Raw genomic sequence first — 19160 nt, forward strand, 5'->3', positions numbered from 1 at the left:
GTGCTGCTACCAATGCCAAGAGTTTAAAATACAAAGGATGTTGCACCGCCAGCTAGGCATCAAACTGCTTATTATTTTTGATTAGCTTGGGCATGAGGTCAAGTGGGGCTGTAGGTAATAGAATAGAACTCGTAGGGAAGGATGTCTCCTTTGGCTACCCTGAGTTGCCCCGTGCTACATCTAAAGCTTGAATCCATGGCAGTAACAGAACGTGGTTAGTTAGGGGGGAACCAAAGAGATGTATGTGTGTGTCTATAGATATACCCTCACTGCGACTTCTTCTCAAATTGCTAAATTTTTAACCATATATAGCCTCAAGAAGCTTGTGTACAGTTTTCATTCATAGTCTGGAGGTCAAAGTTCTATACAGTAAGCATCAGTCCTTTGTCATTCAACATGGAGAACTAGAAACCTAAGGGAGGTGGGGAGAGGTAGAAAAGCGTACAAGGGGATAAGTGGTGATGGAAGGAGAATTAATATACACCTGAAACTTACATAATTTTATTAACCAACATCACCCCCATAAATTCCATAGATTTAAAAAAAAGAATTTGGTAGTTACACAGCTGAAAAAATAAAGAACCAGAAACATAACGGTCCCTGTCTGTTGTGGTTGGAAACGTGCGCTGAGGCTAACGTGGCGCTCAGGCGAAGCGGGAGCTGGTGGGGCACAGGAACCACCAGGCGAGACCAGGCCTGGCACTGGCTTACCAGCAAGCACAGTGAGCTAGCAAGTGATGTCCTCCCTCGCCTGTGTTTTCACACGAATAGGACATGAGGGTACAATTAGGAAGATTTTGAAGCTTCCTTTCAGCTTGGAAGTTTGTTGTTGGAGGGTGTGGAGAAAAGAGAAACCTCCTTGTCAATCTACTAGTAAACTCCTGATTTCATAAGGAAATGCTTCTGTTTTCTTAGTGAAATTATCCCAAGGACAGAGGTCAAGTGCAGCTAGCTATTCAGGGTGGGAATGGGGGACCTATAAAGACACACAGTTGTCCAGGAAGATGAGGTGTGTTGTTCTCATCTTACTTTAATTAGGACTTGTGAGTTCTGAAGGTGAGTCTTATTTCCTATGAGCTATCTTACAGTTACCTTCAGTTCTGTTCAGTGCTATTGTTTATGTTTCAGATAGTTCTTCCAGAGAGCTCAAAGATGCCCATGTGTGTTAATCATCCTAGGAACTTTCCCTTTAAAGTGTGACACATAGTCATACTTGCCTTCTTTTATTTACATGTAGAGAATCTGCAAAGACGAAAGTTGCTAAACCGCACACACACACAAACAGAACCCCCTATTCTTGCCCCTCATTACAAAACTGACCCAGAATTAGATTGGATTAGAGTAAGAAACCTTTCTCAATTACTTCCTAAGGATCAAGACAGGGGTAACTAACAAAAATTAGCAAATCTGAGAAGGGTCCCCTGAGCCCTAAAAGACCACAGTTCTCTTCTCCACAAAAAGGAGATGTTTACTACCAAGGAGAAGAAAAAAATGTTTTCAACATAAAACTAAATTAGTGGCAAACTGCTAGATAATTCTCCTTTTCACAATCCCAAGGGAAAAACAGCTGCCCAGGGCTTCTTGGCAAGAGAACTCCCTGGCCTGGAAAAATCACCCACCATCTACTGGTGGCAGAGTCAGGAATCCGAGCTCTGTTCAGGTTTCAGTGCCCTTTGTAGCTGGCAGGCTCTCTTGGTCCCTTTCCAAGTCCATGCAACAATTCGAGGTTCGTTATGCATGACTGCTTTCCACAGCAGCCTCGCTCTAATTTCTAAGGTGCTGGGTTGCACGTATCAAAGACGAAGACCTAGCAACTTTGTGAGCCTTTGTATCTACCGCTGGAGAAAAATTTGGAAATGGGAATTATTTTCTTTCATGGAGGCAAAGAGGAGATCTTTGAGAAAAAGAAATCTTTGTTCTGCTTTTCTATAATTATGAAAATTCCACAGTTTATCTCTCTAATGCCCTCCTACAGGGATTGCTTTCTCTAGAAGCTACAGAGCCAGACATAAAAAAAGAACAGGCAGAGCCCTGGGTGTCAGAGTTAGTTTGCGAGGAGTCCAAACGTGGGTGCCAGATGAAGCCGGGGCATTGAAAGATGCCCAAAGTGAGTGTGTGTGGTGGTGTATCTATCCATGGACACACGTCACACACCATACACTCATGAACATTTATTGAGCACTTTATACGTCATACTGGGCACCACACTGATCCCCTTAACATTATGTATTTTAATCTGTGCAATTAAAATTGCAATTGAAGATTCTTCTTCCTTTCTATTTCAGAGAATCCTTTAGCATGATTTTTTCTCCCCTTATGAGGGCATAATAATGACTTGAAATATAATGGTCTACCTTTTTCCGCATGTGGTTTCAAACCAGTTTTATTTAGATAAAGTATGTCCTTTCCCTATCTCTTTTTATTTAAAAAAATTTTTCAAACCTATAGAAAAAATAACGCAATAATCACGTACATACCCTTCTGCTAGTCTCACCAATTTCGAACCTTTTGCAAACACATGTATATGAATTTCATATACGAGGGGGACCTAAGAAACCCTGGAATTATCTTCTGGAGGGCAGGCCCCTTGTAGTACAGGCTTCACCTGCTAAGTGAGTGTTCTAGGAACCCGTCTGTATCAGCGGACCAGATGTTGCTGTTGAAAGTCTGCGTTTGGCTTCAGTTTGTTTTTTTTAAAGGCCCTTTCATTGTGTTTGCCATTTCATGATGGGTGATTTATGAGCACACCTGCCCACACTGCGCTGAGTGTTCAGCAGTTCTAGACCAAAAACAGCGTGACCCCCATGTCCTCTCCTCCTTCCCTGTTCACCTGACCTTGTCCCACAAGACTGTGCTTTGTTTCCCCAGATGAAAAAGATCCTCAAAGGGAAACATTTTGCCGATGTGGAAGAGGTGAAACAAAAAATAGCAGAAGCACTAAAAGGCATCAAAATCGACAAGTTCAAAAACTGTTGAGCAGTGGAAAAAAGTCTTGACAGGTGTATTGCACCAAATGGAGAGTATTTTGAAGGCGACTGAAGTTTAAACGTGCAAAAAATAAATACACAATTTTTTAATAAATTCCCTTTTGGGGTCCCCCTTTGTATGTATACACATATGCATTATTATTTTTATTTTTGTAAAAGTTGCAATGATTCGATCATGTTAATCATCCCTATGGACTTCAGCATGTAAGAACAAAGACACTGTCCCACATAACAGGCCATTATTATACCCAAGGAACTGAACCTCTACCCCTTATTATTTTGTATTTAATCCACTTTCAAACGTGATCAACTGTCTCAGTTATACCCTTCATAGGTCCCCCCCCACCAGTCCACGACAGTTGCGTCTCTCTGAGCACTCACTCTCTCCTTCTGGCCTTTCACAATGCCGATCTTTTTGAAGAATCAAGATCAGTTCTTTGTACAAAGTCCTACAATCCGGATTTGTCTGATTACATCCTCATTATCTGATTCAGATTAACATTTGGGCAAGAATACTTGCTTACACAAGGCAACCGAAACATATCTGATAGCTGTCAACAATCTGGTCAGGAATCTACCTACTGCTCTGCAAACCCACCTGCATACACTCACCTGGCACTTGGATGCCACAGGGTGCTCCCCCTCAGATCACATCATCTACTCCCCAGGGACCCTTCGGGAAGACAGGCAACAGGCAATTATAACCGTCTCCTCACCATCTCCTCTTTAGAGTTGTAAACGTTGAGGCTCAGAGAAGATAAGTGAAACGTTCTAAGTCACCCCAAGTCAGACCACAAACCCACAGCACTTCCTCAGGACACCTTACTCGTGTCATTATCAACTCCGAGTGGCGACAGCAACTGAACCTCACCTGCAGCCGTCACAGCAGGCCTGCAGATGGCAAGAACCAATGTCTTTTTTATTTTTTTTAGAGATTAGAAGGAAGAGAGACACATCAATTTGTTGTTTCATTTATTTTTCCATTCATTGGTTCGTTCTTTTTTAAAAGAGTTGATTTATTTTTTAGAGAAAATGAAAACAAGAGAAACACGGGTTGGTTGCCCCTCAAATGTTCCCAGCCGGGGACCTGGCCTGCAACACAGGCATGTGCCCTGACTGGGAATTGAACCGGCAACCCCTCGGTTCTCAGGCTAGCACTCAACCCACTGAGCCATACTAGCCACTGCAAGAGCCAATGTCTTGCTGGCATTGTTTGTATTTTTTCAATGTTGCCATAAGCATCCAAATGAAATAAACACTTCTGTCACATCTATAATCAGAAGACAGGCTGAGGAGTTAACAGGAAGTCAGCGGAAGTCTCAGGGCTAGCAAAGAAGGGATTGGACCCCTTCCTGTGCCACACGCAAACATAGCTGGTGAGGCTGTCTGGGTATCATAATGCAAATGATCTAACACTGGGACTTTATGGTAAATAAAGGGATGCTACAGTTAGAAAGCCACCAATTGGCAGCCACAGCTGTAATAATTGAGTCAGATAAGAATTATCAATGGATAGTAAAAAGGAGCAAGTAAAGCTTAATAAAGAACAGGATATGCCCTGGAGAGGTGGCTCAGTTGGCTAGAGCACCATCCCATACACCAAGAAGTTGTGGGTTCGATCCCTGGTCAGGGTGCATACTCAGGTTGTGGGTTCAATCCCCCAATCGGGGCATATATGGGAGGCAATCAATTGACGTTTCTTCCTCACATTGATGTTTCTCTCTCTCTCTCTCTCTCTCTCTCTGCCCCCCTCTCTCTTTCTCACTCTTCTTCCCTCTCTAAAATCAATGGACATATCCTCAGGTGAGAATTTTTTTTAAAAAAGGGTAAGCCCAGAGTCTCTATGTAACACTACCCCCAGATAACTTCTCAATGAAGAAAATAATCTTTAACATACATATGTAAATATATAAAGACTTATAGAGATAAATCTATAAATTTATAGTAAAAATAACCTGGCAAACACCTTACTTAAGTGATCAAAGTTAACATTATCAACAAGACCAAGTGACATCAAGCGCGTCCTGATGTGATGTACTGGGGAGGACACAATACCGTTTCTGTGGAATTCCTGCCAAATACGCATGACCGGAACACAATGATGATGGCACATACCAACCCAAGACAAGGAGCATCCCACAAAACAACGGACCTGTCCTCTCCGAAACTGCTCCCGTTTGCCATAAACACCAAGAAAAGCTGAAAAAGTATTCCAGCTTCAAGCAAGCTAAAAAGATGTGAACATTAAATGCAATGTATATGATCCTGCTTACAGAAAAAATATCACTCCTTTTCCCCACCCTCCAAGAAACACAGCTAACAAGGAAATTATTGTGGCAACTGGTGAAATTTGAACAGAGACTGTACACTCGTTCATTGCACTTGATTAGCTTTAAATTTCCTCATTTGTACAGATATTAGAGGAGACAATACTCTTGTTCTTAAGAAATCTACATAAAAGCGAATGGGACCAAATGGCCCTGATGTCCGCACTTCTTCGCAGCGCAGTGATAAGTGCCGCAGGAAGGGGATTTACCCTACCATCAGACAGGGGAAAGCTCTTGCAAAATGTTAACAAGTGGGGAGTCGGGGAGAAAGGCACACAAGAGTTCATCTGACTACTCATGAAACTTTTCTGACCATCTGAAATTTTTCAACATAGAAACTTAAAAATTAAAATCAACACACACATGAAATTTCCTCTTTCAAAGAGCAAGTTTCCCTTATATCTTACTTTTATTGTCCAAACATGCAACTTCCTGTCATATCACCTGCACTGGCTCTACTACTTCAATTAGTTCACCTTAAAATTTTTAATGAGTACTTGTTAGGTATCTAAAGACATAATAATTACCACCAGAGAGACCTAACTAAAGCCTGGTTTGTTTCTTTCACCAGTATGTCTTGAGAGAGCTCTTGAGCTCCTGCTCTGTAGGCACTGAGAAAACAGCAGAGAAGAGATAAGACAAAATATGCAGAGAGGGGAACTCTGGCCTGATGGCGGCTGAACACATTTTTAACAGGATTTAACTAATGGAACGTCAACTACACCATGACAGCATTGATGACTCTCACTAGTGTCAGAAAGTCACTAACACTGACATAAACCCTCTGGTTGAGGTCACTGAGAAGTGGAGTCTAAAAGACATAAAGGGAAACTAGCATATTTCACCATGTATAATGCGCTCCTGTGTATAATGCGCACCCATGTTTTTGTGCGCGTTAGACACAGGATTATTATGCCCATGGCATGTAATCGTTATACCCATGTATAATGCACATCCTTATTTTTCCCTCAAAAATTTGGGCAAAAAGAGTGCATTATACTCGGCAAGTTATGGTATTTATAGGATGGAGAATCAGGACATCTCTGGACACCTGTGAGTGAGAACATTATAGACAATGTGATGATTTAGGATGAATATGGCTAATATTTACTGAGTTTGCATGATGTGAGGTAGAGCTTAAGTTAACAAACTCTTAATTCCCAGACCAAAGAAAGCTAATGGAGTTCATCACCACCAAACCAATATTACAAGAAATGTTAAAGAAACTTCTTTAAGAAAAAGAAGGAAAAAATTTAAAATATGAATAATAAAATGGCAATAACTACATATTTATCAATAATTACTTTAAGTGTAAATAGATTATATGCTCCAATCAAAAGATGTAGGGTGGCTGAAAGGCAAAGAAAGCAGGAACCACGCACATGCTGCCTGTAAGAGACCCGCTTCAGATCAAAAGACACATGGAGACTGAAAGTAAAGGGATGGGAAAAGATGTTTCACACAAATGGAAATGAAAAAAAAAGCTGGGGTAGTAATACTTATATAAGACAAAGTAGACTTTAAAGCAAAGACCAGAACAAGAGACAAAGAAGGACATTTCATATACAGCAGTCAAGATATGGAAGCAGCCCAAGTATCCATTGATAGATAATTGGATAAAGGAGATGTGGTACATATATACAATGGAATATTACTCAGTCATAATAAAGAATGAAATCTTGCCATTTGCAACAACACGTATGGTCCTAGGGGATATTATGCTGAGTGAAATATGCTGGATGGAGAAATACAAATACCATATGATTTCATTTATGTGTGGGATCTAAAAAACAAAAAATAAATGAGCAATCAAAACAGAACCAAACTCACAGATACAGGGAACAAACTGATGGTTGCCAGAAGGGAAGCGGGTTGGGGGGCTGGGTGAAAAAGGTGAAAGGGTTAAGAAGTACAAATTGTCAATTACCTAAGAAATAATCACAGGTACATAAAGTACAGCTTAGGGAATATAGTTAATATGTAGTAACTATGTATGGTGCCAGGTGGGTACTACACTTATGAAGGTGGATCACTTTATAAGTTATTTATAAATGTCTAATAACCACTGTGCTATCTGTATACGTGAAACTAATATAGTATTAAATGTTAATTGAATTTTTTTTAATGTAAAACAAACAAACAAACAAAAACCCTCTTAATTAAGTAGAAAGGGAAGCAGAGGGACCGCAGAATCCCCTGCCACTCCGGATGCTGCCTGAATCCGGCCTGGGGAGTGTCAGGGGGTCAGCAAAGAAGCAACTCCAGGCTTGAAGGGCATTGATTTAAAGTAGAAATGAACGTAGTACCTTTGATCATTGTCTCAGTATCATACTGTATTTATTCTCTGTTGCATCTGACTGATACATTGCTTTGCTTTTGTGTGTGGAATTGTAAATATCTTATCCTCAACTTGTGTTATTTCAAGTCAATAAGCAAAAGTTTTTAAAGACAGACACATTGTCTGAGGGTCTGGTCACACATAGGAGACGGCTCTCAGTCACCTGGCTTCCGCTTGAGCACCCGATCACGCAGTCGAGTCTCTAAAACATTCACATCCTTAGCTTGGGTTTCAAAAGACTTCAAATAATAGTGATACTGATAGGCTAGAGACTAACAATGGTCTTCCTGATGGAACTATTTGGGGGGTAAACAGAAAGCTGGACTGAAGAAATTTTTCCTTTTTCTGAATTGTTAAGAGAAGCATGCTGCATACAGGCATGAGTGAAAACTAGAGCTGTAGTTTTCGACTCTTTATGCCCAATTTGAATTTGGTCCTTTCCATTTGACCTTTGATCAATTAACTACTTGTCAGTAGAGGTGTAACCAAGCTGTATAAATACCAAACTACTTTACTTAGAAAGAAATTATTCATAGGGGACATAAATGGTGAGGGACAGAGAGTTGACTTGGGGTGGTGGACACACAATACAATATACAGATGATATATTATAGAAATGTACAGCTGAAACCTATACAATTTTATTAAGCAATGTAGCCCCAATAAATTCAATAAAATGAAAATAAATGAATAAATAAATAAATATGTAACCCAACCAGGTGATAACTATAATCATTTAACTTGAGAAAACATATACTTGCTTTGAACATTCACAACTTATTTCATGTGTGTTACACTTAAACTTTTAGATCCTAAAAGCATGTCTTACAATTATTCTTATATCCCCTGAAATACCAACTACAGTAAAAATATAAAATATAAATATCACATAAAATATCAAAGTGACTAACTTAAAAATATGCCAAAAATGTAACTAGCTTATCCTGAAAAACACAATTGCAAACATAAACTTATCTCAGTATTTCTATTACACTAATCAACGTCTTCTAACATTCCCTTTGAGTTAAATATAGCATTTAAAAAATCATGTGACCGCATGTGATATGCAAAGCTCTTATAAACTAGCAGGAGTAAAATCCCATTCTGATGAAACAGACCTAAAAAGAAAACATTTAAATTTCATTTAATGGGCTATCCATGGTGAAACTATTACTTCTAATTTCCTATGAAATATATAATTTTGGTTAATTCTGCTATTAGTACCTGACTCAGCCATTTCTCATGTTCAACTCTCTGGTTCCTTTTCAACCTAAGACCTAATTACTTTTCTCCTTATTCTTTTTATCAACATGGTCTGTCATCCTCTTCCCCACCTCCATGTCCCTAAATATGCAACTTTTAAAAATAAAATCAATCTATATTATTATATTAAACATATTAATATATTATGTTAAATATATATTTATATACATAAATATAGGTACGTTGCAAAAACATGTTCTTGATATAGAAACTGATGTCTATGTGAATTGAACATGATGAAAGCATCTTTTATACAGAAATTTGCAAATATTAATAGACTCTGATGTAACTGCATCAAAGAATTGCTACATTATAATCTGTTGCTAGAGAGAGAGAGATTCATCCTAGAGGATTAGGAACTTCTAAAATTGAAGTCTACTTGTAGTTCAAGAGCAGGAAATCTTGGAAGACATCAATTCCCATTCAAATGGAAAATAGAGTCATTTTGAAATAACAGGATACTGAAAATGAAACTCAAATAATATCTATAGAATTGTTATTTTAGAAAGTTCTTACTCAAAGTGACTTGTCTTAGATTAGCAATAAAAATTATTTATTCTCTTGGACCTCAATCAATAAGAATAAACACTGCTCAAAGTAAGATAATAATACTTTCACCCTTTCTAACAAGCCTTTAGTCTTTGATGTACATACCAACAGTGTGAATAGGTTTCCTGTAGGGCATTAGGCCAAAATTGTACTGAAAAATCCCTCTGGCGTGGAACAGAGGCAAAGTAAACCCCATGATCTCCTGGAATTTATCCTGCATGGTTCGAAGCAACGAGCCTTCGGGGTTGCTCACTTGTTTAAATAGTTCATTTTCACCAAAAGAAAACACTGGAACCAAATGGGCACTACAAATAACAAAAAAAAAGGGGGGAAGGGATAAGAATTTTAAATGAAAAGGATTGAAAGATGTTATTCTGTCCAACTGACTTTGCAGTGGGCTTCTCACAATTGTTTAATGTTCCCTCCCTACACGGCTAACTTCGTGTCCCATGCATTGAAACTCACTTATACTTGAATTTCTTTCGGGGGGCGGGGTACATCAGCACTCCAGCCATGGTTGGAATTCTATTCCACAGAAAATCAAGGTTCCAGGAAGCTCTTTCATATATAGCTTTGGCCATGGTTCCTTTGTTCCTTTGGCTGGAAATCTTGTATTTTTGTGTGTGTGCTTCACTTTCAAAGACAATTAGTTACTGGATGCCATAGCACTGAGATGTGGGAAGGTCAAATTCCATGCCCCGTGACCATCCACACCTGCTTTTATGGGAAGGTCGATTAAGAAGGGCTACAAAAATTACTTTACTTCTTTGTACTCATTTAACAATGTCTTACCTTCCCTGGCCCAGTCACCCAAAATGAAGAGCCACTTACCCGTGGGTCAAAGCAATTTTCACAAATCCTTTCCGCTGGCGTATGAACAGAGTGAACTTCCCGGGATGGGCATCTAATGACTCCGCTGCACCCCCAAGGACAATGACTGAAATGTTTCCACCTCCTTCCTTGCTCAGCACGTGGGACACACTTTTCTTGGAAACTGAGACTGGCCCTTAGAGAATAAAACAAAAGGCATAACTAATTACCCTTTTTTAAACATGAAAACATTTTAATCACAGTATTTTATGGCATCCGTGAGCATCTAACAAGATTTCCTACGCCGCTTAGACTTGGAGTACTCTATCTACCTCGACAGCTCAAAGGCCGCTCAAACTCCCGGCTTCCAAACCCAAAGAACCAAATTCTTCATCAGAGTTGTTCCTTGTCCAACACTACCTATCGAGGTGAATGGAATCACCGTCTACCCTGTCACTCAAGTCAGAAACCAAGTCCATCCGCATTCCCCTCTTCTTCATCACCATGGTAACTCATCGTTCGTTCATTCAAAAGCATTTATTAAGCACCTGCTACAGGTAAGATACCCTGCTGGATGCTGATGATATGGTGACCAGATCACCATATGCAGCCTTCATGAGGCCGAATCAATCACTAAGTCTTGTTGAACCTATCAGCCCTTTTTCATACTAATCCCCTCTTCCTTCCTCCACTGCCACCGTCACTGTGCTAGCTGAGCCCTCGGCACGTCTCCCTGATCCCTGCCATAGGCCCCTTCCATCGTCACAGTCTCCAGGCTCCCCTCCCTCCAACGAGTCTTCTGTCTGAATGATCTTTCTAACATGAAAAATATAGTCAGGTCCCTCTTTTGCTCAAAGTCCCTCACAAGTTCCCATGGCTGACTACAAGGCAAAAGCTGCAGTCCTCTGCACGATATCTAAGCCTGCCATGATCTGATCTCTACTACCTGCCCAGCCAGAGTGGGGAGGCGGAGGGGACCTGAGCCTGGAAAGGCAGCGTGCTCTGGCTGACACCTGCTGGGTACACATTCATCAACGTGAGCCAGGAGGAAGGGTGTGGAGGCAGGACGTACAAGCACTTAGAGCCACAGAAATCTTTTCAGTGGGAGCAGAACAGGCACCTGACAACATCTCTAAAACCCTGCTGGTTCTTGACTAGGTGAGGTCTGGCACACGTGTCTGTCTGCCTTTCACACCCAGACAGCAGCTATGGGGGCAGGAGCAGAGTAGGTGGGCAGCCTCCGACCAGGGCCTGTCCTGGGAAGCAGGTTCTGGGGCTACTGAGGATTCTCTAATCTTAGACACAAGAGTAGCCTGAACCCCCACTAGCTATAAATTTGGATATTTTTATTTAGTTTTTTCTTTCTTTTTTTTAAAAAAAATTATTGAATTTATTGGGGTGACATTAGTTAATAAAATTATACAGGTTTCAGGTGTACAATTCTACATCATCTGTGTATTGTGTTGTGTGTTCACCACACTACGTCAAATCTCTTTCCGTCACCATTTATCCCCCCTTTTACCCTTTTCCGCCCCACCATCCCCCTCCCCTCTGGTAATCCCCAGACTGTTGTCTGGTTTTTCTTTGTTCTTGTTGTTGTTGGTGGTGTTGTTTTTCTTAATCGCTTCAACTTTCTCACCCAGCCTCTACTCCCCTCCCCACTGACAGCTGTCAGTCTGTTCTCTGTACCGATGAGTCGACTTCTATTTTGTTCGTTAGTTCAGTTTGTTCATTAAGTCCCTCATGTAAGTGAGATCATATGGTGCTTGTCTTTCTCTGACTGACTGACTTCACTTAGTGTAATACTTTTCAGGTCCATCCACGCTGTCACCAAAGGTAAGGTTTCCTTCTTTTTTTATGGCCAAGTACTAGTCCATCGTGTCAATGCACGATTTACTTAGTTTTTAGAACATCTTAGGTTATAGCAAAGGAAACGATCTCATGGAGTCATAAGCCAGTGAAAGGAGACAGGTCTCATCTCAAATGCCAGCTCTAGTGAGTGGCCGTGGCTTTGGGGGCACTACTAGGGAGAACAACTCTAAGGCTGATTATTAGCATCTGACGTGCAATGGAAAGGGTGTACCTGCGTCTCTCCTGCCACAAATTTGCCACACCTGCTCTCAGTTACACTATTCAAACTCACTAATGGCTGTACTTTGAATCAGCAAATTATATGAGTATGTGTAAATATATTTCTGTGCTTTTTTGAAATATCTTTAAAATTTTTAAAGTCTCTCTTTCATTTTCTTGTGTAAAACTCTCATTTGTTTGTTTATTTTAGTTTGTTGGATTCCACATGAGTGAAATCATATGGCACTTGTCTTTCTCTGACGGGCTTATTTCACTGAGCATGATGCTCTCCAGGGCCATCCACGCTGCCAGGAAGGGAAACTAACAAACAAAATAGAAACAGACTCACAGATAGATAACAGACTGACACCTGTCAGAGGGGAGGGGGTACGGGGCCGGGGGAAAAAGGTGAAGGGATTAGCCAAAACAAACAAACAAACAAACAAAACCCAGAAACTTATAAACACAGACAACAGTACCGTGATCACCAGGGGGAAGGGGTGGGGGGGGGGTTGGGAAAGGGTAGGAAAGGGTAAGGGAGGGAGAAATGATGATGAGAGGAGACCTGCCCTGATGTATGATAGAATTGTACACCTGAAACCTGTGTAATTTTCTTAACCAATATCACCCCAATGAATTTAAAAAGAAAAAAGAAAAGAAAGAAAGAAAGAAAAAATTCTAACCCAGTGTCTGCAAAAGAAGGAAAATGAGGGATATTTTTCCTCTAGAGCAGTTTGGGAGGTTTTAGCGCGCCCCCTAGAGGCCACATGCAGTGTCAACCTAGACTGGACTGAGCCCAAGCCCCTGTGAGAGAAGGTCCATGAAGAGGCCCCAAAAATCCAGCCACCGAGCCTGGTCCTTAAGAGCCTACTGATTTCCTATCAGGTATTAATGACAACAGATACTTGATAAATTAATAGGAAGTAATGAAAATCTGGAAGACCACGGAAAATTTTATCTCTGAATATGCCACTTACAGATCCTGAAATAGAAATTTTTCAAAAAACTCTCCACTTTTCTTTATATCCAAGAAACGCAAAGACAATGATAAACATCAAGCACTTTCTAAGTTACTGTAGTTTATGGCCAGTCAATAATTTGCTCAAATTGGAAAGCCAAACAAATTGAGCCTCTTCAGTTGAGGTGAGAGCTATTGATGCACGCTAGGCCTTCTGTCCACGTTCATACAGTATCATTTCAGCTGAATTTATTCCCAGAATTGGCAGAATTACAATTTTACTGATCAAAGAGTCTTCCACTGGTTCAGAGTAGCAAAATACAATGAACTATTATTTCTGACCCAAGTTATATGTAACGTGGGAAGCAAAAGACAGCAGATTATGTTTAGTTTACATACTACCATTACTTCAAGGCACATCAAAGGACATTTCTCATCTCTACTATTCATAGAAGTATACAAGGCACCTTTCCAAAGGTGCAATACGTCATTTATTTGACTCTGTCTACCACATGTGTATACAATACACTCATCAATTTATCCTTTCATTAAATTCACATCTATTGACCACCCCTAGGTTCCAGGCACTATGCTAGATACTTGGATGGGACAGAAAAAAAAGACAATCTGTGTCTTCCTGGCACTTAGAGTACAGTAGGGGAGGCAGAAACATCCAAATAGCATGCCAAGTGCCCAAATGGGATGAGGATGCTAAGAAATTTTAACCCCGACTGGGTTTGGGGAGGGAGGGACACTCTGTGTGGCCCTGTCTCCCAGAACACCACAGAAAGGGCAATCTGCCTTCACTTACCACTGCTCATTAGGTATTCTCGGAAGAGAGGACACCGGAACCAAATCGGAAGCACGTGAAGGTATGCAGTAAAGCCAGGAAACAGCTCCTTGAAGTCTGAATAGTTTGTACAAAAATTTCCAAAGGCTCCAGCCACAAGCACTCCATGGGGGTGAAACCCAAATATGTAGTTGTGATTTGGATCCAAATCCGTAGTTTTGATGAGCTACAACACATTTACATCAAGATTTTTTTAAAAATCTTCTCTGTTTGGTTTCCAGGAAGAAGCAAAAAGGCTCACAATTACTTCTTATATCGACACAATACAATATACAGATGCTGTATTATAGAACTGTACAACTGAAACCTATATCATTTTATTAACCAATGTCACCCCAATAAATTCAATAAAAAAAGAAAAAAGAAAAATAAATAAAGTATATTAGAACTTTAAAAAAAGAGGAAATAATATGATTTGTTTTTGTTCCCTGGGTTAGAGCTGTTCCCCCCATTTTTTTTTTTTTTTAATCCTCACCCAAGGACATTTTCTTTATTGTTTAGAGAGAGAAGAAGGATGAAAGAGGAAGGGAGAGAAACAGCGATTAGTTGCCTCCCTTATGCACACGCCTGGACTGGGGATAAAACCCACAACCTGTTAGTTAAGGGACAATGCTCCAACCAACTGAGCCACACTGGCCAGGGCCCCCAAATTTTTAACTATTTCCTGAGCCCAAAGAACTTCACAGTAGCCTTCTAAATTTTTATTTACCGTAGAGTCCATTTAGTAACTTGGGCTGACTTGTAGACTTTCTCCCTCTAGATGGGGAAAAGCTTGAAATACATGTCATAAAAATGTTTCATTCTTCTCTCAGCTCAAAGTCATACCATATAAAACAAGTCTACTCACATGAATTGGAAAATAGTCTTTAAAGTACTTCCAAACAGTCCAGTTCCTGACCCAGTTTGATCTCCTGCCTCCTTGCTCTGGGGTGCGCCAGTCAAAGTAAAGCCACGTCAAATATGGAACGTAGAGGAACCAGTAGTTGTAGATGATCAGGAGCAGAAGGATCCCAATGCACACCTCCGCTACAGGAAAAGGAAGAGCTCAGCGATCAGGGTCTGTTAGCCTCTGTGTGCCGCTGTCCATTCGCTGGCCCCCAGAGCGAGGTTTAATGCATACAAAGGGTGTCAAACTAAGTCTCGGTTCAAGAGGGTAATAAAACAAGACAGCAACGACATAGCATGATTTGACATTTACTGGATGTTTACTATATACCAAGTACTGTATTGTGCATTCTGCCAAAATATTGCCATTTAATTCTCCTAGGTCCACGGTATCAATGAAGCAGACCCAGTATTCTTAAGTTCCGCGTCATAGAAGAGACAATGGAGGCTTAGAGAGGAGGTTCGGTGAAGTGCCCAAGGCACAGGCAGTGGTTGATCTGTCTAAACTCAAAGTTTACGCCGACTCTCTGACCTGAGACAGGCGGGGGGAGGGGTGGCGAGCAGGGGATCACCCTGACAGAGGAGCTCCTACAACAGGTGTTCGCCTACCCAAGCAGCCGTTACCCATGCGCCCACGCGGGGGCCCATGCTAGTGACAAACCTCATTTGCAGGAACTCTGTCACCAGGGATAGAAGGATCACAGGAGGGATTCTTTCTCTCTTAGCTCATCAATCACTACTTGCAACATCTCACAATCACAGAGCAAAATCCAATTGCTCATGCACGGGACGAGACAAAAACTGACAACACTTGACCTGGGTAATAATGAGAAGAACCTATACCTTAAAGTAATACATTAAGCTAAGCCAGAGATTTCCTTTTTATGTCGGCGCTACATATTATGCCAAAAAATATTTATAAAAAGAGAAACACATCAACGAGAGGGAAGGGAGCATAAAGACATAAAGCTTGGCACACAGCAGGTGCTCAATAAATGCCAGCTGTTACTATTACTTTAAGGAGTGCCGCTGCCTGCTCCTCTGCTCGGAGGGGCTGCAGGCATGGCCTGGCGCTGACTTCAGTCCCCCAATGCCGCCCCACGCCCCACCAACTCTGGTAGAAGGAACTTTGTCCGGCCATGACCCATCATGGTACCAGAGGGACAGCAGCTTGATCTGTGACTGTTTTATACATACAGATTTCTTTTTCTGCCAGAACCAGAACATGCATGTGTATGTATTGTTATTTTTTTCTGGAAACATATAAATCAATAAATTTCCCAGTATAGATTTAAGCCAAACATAGATTTGAAAGCCACCCGAGGAGTGTGGGTTAAAGGTTGAAAGATGACATTAAGGAAGCGTACGCCCTGCACCCCTCTGTGGGTTGTTTTGTTGCATGCTTGGACTGCCCACAAAGTTTCCATGAGACCAGAAACGAGGCCAAATGAGTGCCCTCTGCCCTCATTCCTACAAGGATCCTCCCACAGGGTCCAGCAGAAAGTATGCCCCATTTTTTATTGCAAAATCTTTTATTACAAAACCATAAGCATGTAATTCTGTAAGATAACACTTTCACACTCAAGCACACCATATGACACTTCAGGTGAAATGTTGAAATTCAAAGTGTACATTATGACTCCCATGTTAGCACCCACCAACCACACTCTGGCAGGCCTTGCTTCGGCCGGAGCCTGTGTTTTGCTTCGTCTACTTCGCGCTCCTCAGATCTGAGTGCTGACAATATACCATCATTGGTTAATTTCATTTATTTTACAAAAACAGGCAAACAATGTATAAGAAAGGTAGGCAGGTCTCACTCTTCTGTACTGTGAACTAGGTCAGGTGAGCGAAGAGCAGGGAGGGGGAGAAGAGCTACTGAGGAGTGACCAGCTCCCACACGCAACCGCATTCGCTCCTCGCAGCCCTCAAGGTGCGCAGTGCCGTCCCCATTTGCAGGTGTGGAAGCTGAGGCTTAGGCACTCTATGTATCCAAAGGACTTGTACCTGGACCTGCCTAATCCCTAAACCCACACACTATTTTTACAAAACCAAAGCATCCCCAGTTAACAGTCCTAAGTATTTATTACATGTGCATAAGCAGGTTCATAAGGATAAAGACTCAGGCAAGTGAGATGTGCAGGGTTTGGTTGGTTTGTTTGTGTATTTGGTTTTTTAACTGTAATGATGGAGAAATGGAGACCAAAAGCAAATTATTTGATTTCAACCAGAGTCAAGTGCAGACCCAGAGACACAGTCCCCCAGCTGCTGAGTCAGCGTCGCACTCACCTGTCTGAGCACGACCTCCACCTGAATACACATTTGTATCTCCTTCCTATTCATCATATATTCTGCGTGTACAATGGATAAGACATGAATCTGGAATTGCACTTCTTATGTTGGAATCTTCCCCGACTAGATGCCTGTCCTGAGGCAAATCCTTTTACTTCTTGAGCCTCAATTCCTTCACCTGTGAAGTAGGCGAACAACAGAACCCCTCTCCAAGGACTGCAGCGGGACCAAACATAGACATGCTCCAGTGGCTGGCTCGGAGCAAGCCCGTGACAAATGGGAGCCATTGTTACAATTTTTATTTATTTTTTTATTTTTTATTTTTTTTACTATTATACATTGGGAGAATGCAAAAAGTAGAAGGGGATAAAATGTCACCCATATTCTGGTCATCTAACAAAAATCACTGTTAAAATTTTCCTGGTATGCACTCCTATCATCACTGCAGCATTATTCAGTGTCCAAGACATGGAAACAAACTTGGTGTCCTTTGATGGATGATTGGATGAAGATGCTATGGTAAGTATATACAATGGAATACTACTCAGCCACGAGAAAAGATGAAATACTGCCATTTTCAACAACATGGATGGATCTTGAGAGAGTACAGGGGGTCAAATATATGGAAAGAGGCTTTGAGTGGTGAGCATATGATGCAATATACAGAAGATGTGTTACAGAATTATATACTTGAAACATAATTCTATTAACCAATGTCACATCAATAAATTTAATAAAAATAAAAAACTTTCCTGGTAATTTTTTTTTCTAGGAACAGGTTATGTTTCTTTAACATGGTTGATCACACATTATTTTTTATTCTGTAGTTTATCACTCACAATGATCTCACATTCACTGTTTGGTATTATAAATATGGTAATATAACTTTTATCAATGTTATTTTAATAACACTTATCATTGCTAAGTCAACCATTACTTTCTTTTTGAATATTTGGGCTTTTAACATATTTTCTCTATAAACGTACATTTATATGAAGTTTCCCCACTTTTTGATTTACTTTCACAGGACAGTAAGTCGAATACTGGATCATTAAGCAGAAACATCTTTGTCACTTGACACACTTTAATATCTTACTATCTAAAGGAGCTGTTCTAATTTAAACTCCCATTCCACAAATTGCATACATTCTTTTATATTTCATATCATAAACAGCACCAAAATCAAATTTTTTTATTCCTTGGTCCTAAATCGAATTGAAAGCAGAAAACCCCACAAAAACTAGGTGAAGAGATCACCTCTACTTTCTATTTTTATCTCATTAAGCAACCCAAGGTAACATGATTCTTCTAAATTGGAGGTCAAAGACATAAGGAAGATACGAAGGCTATTCCAATACATTGTGTAGCTCTCAAAGCCAATGTTGATACCTGCTAAAATTGTCTAGATTCACAAACCAAGTCACACCGAAGGCCTGAATTTCAGCTGCCTTGACTTAGGTACCTACTGGGTGAAAAACCACAGGTCAGTGCCTACTGCTTATACTCCCATGGACCTGACTTTCTCTGCACTGTAGAGGTACCTGCCTTCCACTATTTTTTTATCGAGGTGAAATTCTCTTAACATAAATTAACCGTTTTAAAGAAATCGATCTAATAGCATTGAGTACATTCATAATGTTGCACAAGAACCACCTCTGCCTAGTTCTGAAGCATTTAGATCATTCCCCAATGAAACCCTGTACCCATTAAGGAGTTACTCCTTATTCCCTTCTCCTCAACCCCCGGCAACGACAAATCTGCATTCTGTTCCAAAGGATTTTTCTGTGCTAGATAACTCACAAAAATTAAATGATCTAATATGTACCCTTCT

The 19160-nt window shown here is 40.7% G+C and overlaps 1 protein-coding gene across 1 annotated transcript in view; it reads right to left on the reverse strand.

The window, feature by feature from the left end:
• The window catches only part of MOGAT1 (monoacylglycerol O-acyltransferase 1), a 310581-nt gene that overhangs the window by 284878 nt on the left and 6543 nt on the right, over window positions 1-19160 (reverse strand). Inside the window, exons 2-5 of the mRNA XM_054585615.1 lie at window positions 15000-15178; window positions 14114-14318; window positions 10296-10470; window positions 9570-9769 (exon numbers count right to left, since the gene is read on the reverse strand). Of these exons, the coding sequence (XP_054441590.1) occupies window positions 9570-9769; window positions 10296-10470; window positions 14114-14318; window positions 15000-15178 (759 nt within the window). The remainder of the gene's footprint in view (window positions 1-9569; window positions 9770-10295; window positions 10471-14113; window positions 14319-14999; window positions 15179-19160) is intronic.

Source organism: Pteronotus mesoamericanus, unplaced genomic scaffold (assembly GCF_021234165.1).
Source record: "Pteronotus mesoamericanus isolate MK-2021 breed Mesoamerican mustached bat unplaced genomic scaffold, CSHL_Meso_final contig_90, whole genome shotgun sequence".
Taxonomy (NCBI): domain Eukaryota; kingdom Metazoa; phylum Chordata; class Mammalia; order Chiroptera; family Mormoopidae; genus Pteronotus; species Pteronotus mesoamericanus.